The following is an 8,320-nucleotide window of genomic DNA, read 5'->3' as shown; positions in this document are numbered from 1 at the left end:
ATAAAATACATATAAGTATATTTATATATAATATCGTCTTGCACAAGGCCTATACCGTAAAACACACTGTTACGTTTAGTATTGCGATTAAAAAAAAATAAATAATATCGTAGCGATCGCCATTCTGTTAACGTGCTCGATTCGCGAAGTGATCTCATTTCGTATTATCACTACATGTCGATCGATCGTGACGGATATAATGTGCTTCTCGTCTGAAGAGTGCATGCGCTCTTTGCGATTTGGTTGTGTCGCGATGTAGTCTGGAATCGCAAATGTGTGAAAAAGCGCGAACTGAGTTTCCTCAAAAATTCTCGAGCGCCCTCGATATCGTACACCGCCAGAAAATCGCAAGGCTTACAAAATTGCCATTCGTGATGTAGTACGAAGTGCACGTATGAATGCAGCCTGAAGCAGAATTGTGATTATTGTGTATATAAATCAGAAATCGTAGCGATGAAAATCGTTCGCGATTCGCCAGAAGACGAGAGACTCGATTTTTAAGATATATACTTATGAATAAGAAAACAATAATACATCGCAAGTATCTATCGATTCTCTTTCACATAATCCCAGAAGATGCAATATCCTCAGAGAGATTAATAAAGCAAAATTTTAATTGTAGCTTTAATCAGACATCTACCATCACGTTACCATCCCATAGTTTTCTTCTGATCGATCATAAAGTGATCTGTTACGATATCTCATGCAACGTATTTCTTATCTATTTTCTTTTCATTTTTATTTTCTTTTTTATATAATCACTGATAGGCACAATAAAGGCTTTTACGTTTCTGTCAGCGCAAACGAGAAGTACGAACGATGAAAGTGACTTTCGAAAGGCCAATAACGATTTTATGTTTTGTTCATTGTGATGTGATTTTCGATATAATAGATACGAGTAATTTTCCAAACAATATAATTAATTATTATAAAATAATTTTCTAAAAAATATTTTTTGTACTGTGAAAATAACTCGTGAATAGAATTGGAGAAACTTAAAGAATAAATCTTTATAATAAATGTCTTTTTTTATTGTTGAAACAATCATATATTACTATATTCCAGATCAAAAGTTTAGAAACACTTTTTTTTTAAATTGACGTTTTTGGAACTATTCAAATGTCAATGTGTTTTTTAATAATAACTTTTCAAATCCAGTAATAGGAGTTATTAGATTCCAAAACATTGCTATGGATATTTGGAGAAGTAATCCGAAAACGTCAACTTTTAAAAATATTACTTTTTAAAAATTATACTTTTTAAAAATATTTCCAAATTTTGGTCTACCATGCATATTCTCAATAATTATATTTTATGCAAATTCTTATCCTCCGATTTATTTTCCAATCTCACTTATTGTGATACAATAAATAAATTTGCTCTCCAAATAAACAAACGAAAAGTGTTTAAATAAATTCCAAGAAACTTGATTTTATGTATTTTTACGAAAGCTCTCTAACAGTTTAAAAATTAAAGATTAATCCGTATCATTTAAGATTAGTCGAAAGATTTACATTACGCATAAAAATGTGCACGTATTGCAGTGGTTACACGTATTGGCAGCTAACATAATGTCTTGTGGCCCTTTTATTTTCTTCCGATCGCAAATATGGCGAAAAATGTAAGGGCGAAAGGGACTACTGTCCCTTTTTTTTCGTACGACTAATTAAGTGCTTTTTATGCGAAATAGGATTGATGCCAGACATTCTGTAATAGAATGTATTGCCTTATCGTAAATCGTCGTCGAATATAATGCGAATCACCGAAAATGTTTCATCACGATTATCAAAGCGCATTAATTAAGCGTGGATTATCACGTGTGTATGCACCGATATGAAAGGTTTGATATACAGATGTCAAGTGCTCGCCAGTATCGATTCGGCCTCGTTTCGAAACTTTACTTCAGACTGAGAGAACATTATTTTTTATTATGAATACATGAACACATATCAGCAGTCCTTTCTCGGATAGTAGCTTTCGCTAGTTTTACGATACACCATTTTCTCAAGACAAAAGGAAAGTTTTATTTGACATCAATGTGAAAACAGTCCATAATGTTATCTCTTTTAAAGAAAGCTTCGCGTACAATAATGCGATAAATCTCGGTTTCTTTGATATATATATATTTGGTTAAACAAATTTTTTAAAATACTCAAGAATTTCTTTGAATATTCCTTTAACAATTGTTTCTCTCATTTAAGTTTACTATTTCCAGCGTGAAATAGTTTTATAATTTTAAAATTGGTTTGACACAGAATTTTTTTTATCTGCATTTAATTCTGCAAATTCTTTTAATTTTGAAGAAATAACGTTTATTAAAAAATCATTCATATCTCGATATTGAAAAAACTATTTTTCTTCTTTGTGTAATATTGGATCGAATATTCAACATCAAAGAGATATTTTCGCATATTTTGGCATCTGTGCATCAAATGATCGCGCAAGTTCTTCCTTGAGGGAAGAACTCTGGTCCTTGTTGAGAGACATCGGTAGTAATCGCAAATCTTATATAATAATATCGTTTTTAGACGGTAATCACAATGCGCTTAATGATGTCTTCCTCGCATAGACATACTAAAATAGTAATACGTCGATTACTGTGAAAGTGTGTTGCCTTAATAGCATCAAGATGTTTCCTTTTAATTAGGCCTTACCAAGCGAATCTAATTGAACCTTCTTAAACTGCTTACGATATCCAATGAATGCGTCTGATCCGCGAAAGTCTAACATTGGCGAGATTTTCCGAAAATTGTTTGTAGATAAATATACGTCTCGCGAGCCTTTCAAATTCGAATCATTCGAGAAATCTTGTCTAATCTCTGTCTCATAACTCTCAGCTATAGTCTTTTCTCTCCCAGAGCTGAACTATTAAATATTTATTCACGGAAAAAACGATTTTTTTAATAAAGTAGTTAAATTTAGATAAATACAAATCTGAATGTAATTTTATTTTGAGTTCAAAATAATTATACAGGAAACAAACATGATCATGATGACAGTAATGCAAAAAGTTTTTATAACTAGCTTAAATGTTTTACATAATTATACTTTATTAATTCAATAAAACTATTTTCAGGTCTGTATCCAGCTAAATTTTTACATACACAAAACCGTTTTGTCCGTGTGGATTTGTGTGGATTAAATCCGCGCGGAACAAAAAGCATCGGTTTACTTAGAAGAGTTAATCGATGCATAGAAAGGACAATTTTGTTGTAGTATCTAAAAATTTGCCTAGATACATATCCGAAAATAATTTTATTGGATCACCAAAATAATTACATAGGATATTCGAATTAGTTGTTAGATTGTCAAAACTTTTTGTAGCATTTCTTGTCATACTTAAGAATTCTAGTAATTATTTTGATTAGCCAACATAAAATTTTTTTCAGATCTGTTCTTAACTAAATTTTTAAATACTTCAAAATCGTTCTTTCTGTATTCATGAAACTGGCTTACGATTAATCAGATCAATTGTCACGTCTCTCAATGATGCTTTCAGACATTCGATTACTTATCTTATAGCAAGAGTTTTGTCGAGTCTCTACATTCGCACGAATGTAACTCGTATCACTATAAATAGACATCTACGACGTGTAATCGCTTATCATAGACAAACTTTGTGATAGTCTCAAATGTAGCTTGGGCTTAACCGAATGTAATGTGCGCGTACGTGTGTTTCGGATTATTCTGAACGAGAGCTTGCCTCGCATTGGCAACAAATGTTTCCTACGGTGTTTAACATGACTGTGACACGATCAAGATGACGACGATGCAGGATCGCGGTAGATTATATTTGTTTCGCGTTATCATCACTGCATTATTTAATAAGCTATGATGTCGTTATTCGAGCTCTCGCATGTAATAGGGTGCATACATAATACCTATAATATCCGTTGCGATTATTGCAGATGGTGTGGTATCGTAAATATTTGCTCAGGCCACCTTCGCCGAATATACGAACACTTCTTGCGTCATCCAGGTCGATTTCCGTTCGACTCATGACCGTGTTGCGTATGTACAGATACAGAAACGAGCGATATTTGACCCCTCATACACGATGAACAGACGAAATCCTTTGTGGATTTAATTCTTGGCTAGCTGTCGAAATTTCCAACCGGCCGGATAGACCTCGGATCATCCACCGAACTAACAGCTGCATCTCCAAGCATCACCTTGTTGAGACGGTGACTGCGCCTTAATTATACTGTCCGCGCCTTCTCTCTCGGAAGCCTCGAACAGGCTTGCCTGCAACAGTAATTGTTCATGAGACAGCTCCGTTAAGTTTGCAATTAAAAGATAAGAGCAGAGAAGAACGTCTCATTGAAATTCCTTCTCTTATAAAAGGAATTTTGATAAAAAAAAATGTATTGAGAACATTAGCAACATTAGCAACATTCTAATTAAAAATAATCTTGTTAATTTTCAGTGATAATATTGAATGAAATAAACGTCATTCTTGTTTTAAAATATTATTTGTTTAAATATTACTTTATTAATAATGTTATTGAATAAACATTTTATTTGGATTTTTTCAATTAGCTATTAACTAATGCTATTAAGATTTTTTTCTGTGCATCTACTATATCCTAGATAGAACATAAAATTATAATAAAATCATCAAGCAAAATGACATCAAGTAAAAATTATTCTTAAAAAAATTATAATGATATCATTCAATGTACTTTTGACAACTTTAATTAATTCTTGATATAGTAATGATATTTTAAAGATTTTTTTTTTAATTCAAAGTTATTAAATAAAATATTAAAAATATTAAAAATAACTTATTGAAAATATTTTATAAAGTTAAAAATTATTATTAAATTCCTAAAATAACTTTTATTTAATGTTACTTTGATCTTACTATGATTTATGTTCTACCACTAGTGCTAACTCACTAGTTCCTAACATTGTTTTTCTCTGAACGTACAAATAAACAAGTTATTAACGCGAACAATTTTACCCGACGTCCTCGTTGTTCCCGTATTCTTCTAGCTAGAGTAAGAAAAGCCTCTTCGATGTTGATATTCTCCTTGCATGATACCTCGAAGAAGGGCATATCAAAATTTTCGGCAATCTTTTGACCTCTTTCGGCGTCTACGGCGCGATGCGCGGTCGCGTCGCATTTATTCGCAGCCAAAACTTTTACTACATCCGGTGACGCATTCTGTGATGCAAATGAAAAAATTACTTATAATTCAAGATTTTGTACAATTATGTTGCAGATAACTTTGAACTTATTCATGATGAAACTTCTATTTCTTCATGAAATTAATTTTTTTTCAATCTCAATTTATATTGAAGGATTTAACATGTTAGTTGATTATACTTTATTGAAAGATTTAACATATTAATTGGCTATAATAATAGTTAATAATCTTTTAATATAATTTATCCATTTTCTTTGCAAATTTTTCTGATTTCAAGTTTTCAGTCGTAATTTTATTCGAACAGTCTTTTAGTACTTTCAATTCTTTTTCTGGACTTCTTAAGGTCATTTAATTGCGGCCATTTAAAAAATATACAACGCGAATTTATTTTTGTTCGCGTAACGTTCTATCATTAGAATCTATTCTATCTTTAATCTTACTTCTTGAATATTTCGTAGCCAATACGACAAATGGTTGAAACTCTCCAAACTAGTGACATCGTACATCAAAAGAATACCCATGGCACCACGATAGTACGCCGTTGTTAAAGTTCGAAATCTTTCTTGGCCGGCAGTATCCCTTTTCAAAAAAAAAATATACTTTTTTACATTTACAGGTATACTTCCTATTACTTTATTTTATTTATATACGACTTGTCACTTTACATGCAGATTATAGCTTTATGAAACCTAAGAGAATTAAAAAGATTAAAACCTTCTGAGAGGGAATTCTTTGGTTTCTTTATTTGAATTTAAACATTATTTGATAAATAGTTTTATCCGCGAATTCTTAAATTAATTATTAATTAATACTCACCAGATTTGTAATTTAATCGGCGTTCCATCTAAGTTAATGATCTTCTGTTTAAAATCAATACCTGCAGACACATTCACCATTTATTTGTCATGATGTATAAATATTTTTGGGATAATTGCACATTGAACAAATATTAAAGTTTAATCAAAATCAAGGATTCATGATATACTTTAATTATATTTGTAGCTCGGAGCTATTAAACGTTATCTCTAATTAAATGATTATTGTAATAGTTTATACATCAGAATTCCTTCGCATGCAAACAGAATGATTAAAATATATATAATTTATTTATATATACAAAAATTAAATTACTTTTTGTAAACTGATTGAGAACAAATTGAAATGAGAACAAATACGAAGCTAATTATAAAATATCATATTATTTCATCTAGCAAGAGTATATTTTTGTAGCATATCTTTGTAATATATCTTTGGAACATTTTTATAATTATAACAATTTATATTGAGACAATTGCTGAAAATAATTTGATCTGATAATAAGTTTAAAATTAGATAGTTATACTTAGCAACATCGAAGTTGGAGCGAATGTAAGATAATCATGTTTGTGAAGTTGCCCCGCACTTTCCGAATTCTATAATTTTTTAAATTGCGCTGACAATGAGTTGTGCTGTGTTTGTGCCCCAAACCGCATCTCAATAACTGAAATATTTTGCCTCTCTCAAAAAAAGTTTGCTAACCATGAAACTTCAAATTCGTGTAAAGAGTGTGAGATAATCGAATTCTGCGAGTGGTGCTGAATTGTGTTATCAAATCAATTCGGCACAATTCGCAGAGTTCGATTATCTTAAGTTATACGAGTTCGAAGTTTTTCATTCCTAAACATTTTTTTGAAGACTGATTCATAACTTTGACGATACCGCGAAATCTATTGGTCTGAGGAAATTTTGCCATTAAGAAAAGTTGTCGTATATATTGTAGCATAATTTATCATAACTAAAAAAAATCTAAAAATGCCAAATTTTTTTATTTATCTCTACCCTATTTCAAAAACTTTTACTGAATACTTAAGCTAATCTCTTTTTTATGCATGCTTCGTAGATTTTAAGTAGCACAATTCAGCACAACTCACAGAATTCGATTATCTCATATAGTTCGCAAATTACAGGAGTTTGAAATTTTTTATGCCTAAATATTGGTAAGGCTAGCAAATTTTTTTTAACGCTTTACATTATTGAGTTGCAGTTTGCAGCACAAATCGGCACAAACGCAATACAACACAGCGTAATTAAGAAAATTACAAAATTTGATAAGTGCGGGCCAATACACGTAAGATAATCAGCTGATCAATGATCTAACTTAATATATATTTTTTACGGAATACATAAATAAACATATTTGCCAATTGACAAGTTAATTAAATTTAGTGAATGAAGTAATTAATTAATTATACTATATATTTATTTTCGCTAAGAATATAATATTAAGTTTAAATTAAAATGTCAAAAGAGAAAATTGATTCTACTTCTTACTATTTCGCGACAAATGGAGAAGATGAAAACGCTGCATATTAAATACATAAAATTAGAACAATGAAATGAATTGGAGCAGTTGTTCTTTTCTAATAGCAGGTCTGCATTGGAGACAAAGACATGACCTCATCTAATAGTCAAGAGTTAATTAACGACTACTCGTGTCAATGATGTATGGGACTGATGCGTCGGTCCGTCGTATCCGGAGCAAAATTAAAACGCGTGCCTTTATTGTTATCGTTACCAAGGAAGATGAGTTGTCGTAAGCTAGTCGTAACTGGCACCAAGATACGTCACAATGAACCACCCAACAACAAGTCGCTGAAACAATGCGACTCCGGAGGCGGTCGTCGCAGATGAGAACGGGAAATCCGATGAATATTTTTATAATGGTGTCTTCTCACCTATCGTCGAGATATAAGTGTCGTAGTACCGTTCGTCGCAGTAGCGATGCACGATGCAGGTCTTGCCAACGTTCGAGTCGCCTAAAACCAAGACTTTATACGTCGCTGCGAAATCCAACGCCATGTTTGCAAGAGGTCTCGGAAGGTTTTGAACTGTTGTTGAGTCGACAACAGAGTCGTCGGCCGGGGGTTCTTCGCGGACGCCTGGGGAGGATGAGATGGGGGTGGAAGATCGATTCGAGGCTTGCGCTGTAGCCCCTATACGAGCAGAAATTGAATCAGGATGTGATTAAGGCCCCAGATTATCTTTAATATCAGGTCCTGATAAAGAATCCTGATAGGGGCCATTAGGAATGTAACACAATTTATATTATATAAGGAGATACATTTAAAAGAATAATTTAAAATTATTCAACATGAATTAACATTAAAATTATTTAACATTAATTATTTAAT

At 31.8% G+C, this 8,320-nt stretch overlaps 1 protein-coding gene across 1 annotated transcript in view; it reads right to left on the bottom strand.

Annotated features, from left to right (window-relative positions):
• LOC108687195 overlaps positions 1–7,997 on the bottom strand; it is a 16,130-nt gene extending 8,133 nt beyond the window's left edge. The window contains 5 exon segments of the mRNA XM_018192857.1: positions 4,148–4,245; positions 4,964–5,167; positions 5,591–5,729; positions 5,967–6,027; positions 7,865–7,997. Of these exon segments, the coding sequence (XP_018048346.1) occupies positions 4,148–4,245; positions 4,964–5,167; positions 5,591–5,729; positions 5,967–6,027; positions 7,865–7,988 (626 nt within the window). The 5' untranslated portion in view covers positions 7,989–7,997.
• Positions 7,998–8,320: the final 323 nt, after the last annotated feature.

Source organism: Atta colombica, unplaced genomic scaffold (genome assembly GCF_001594045.1).
Source record: "Atta colombica isolate Treedump-2 unplaced genomic scaffold, Acol1.0 scaffold200, whole genome shotgun sequence".
NCBI lineage: Eukaryota > Metazoa > Arthropoda > Insecta > Hymenoptera > Formicidae > Atta > Atta colombica.
The sequence above is the reverse complement of the archived record's forward strand: the minus strand, read 5'-3'. Positions and strand labels throughout refer to the sequence as shown.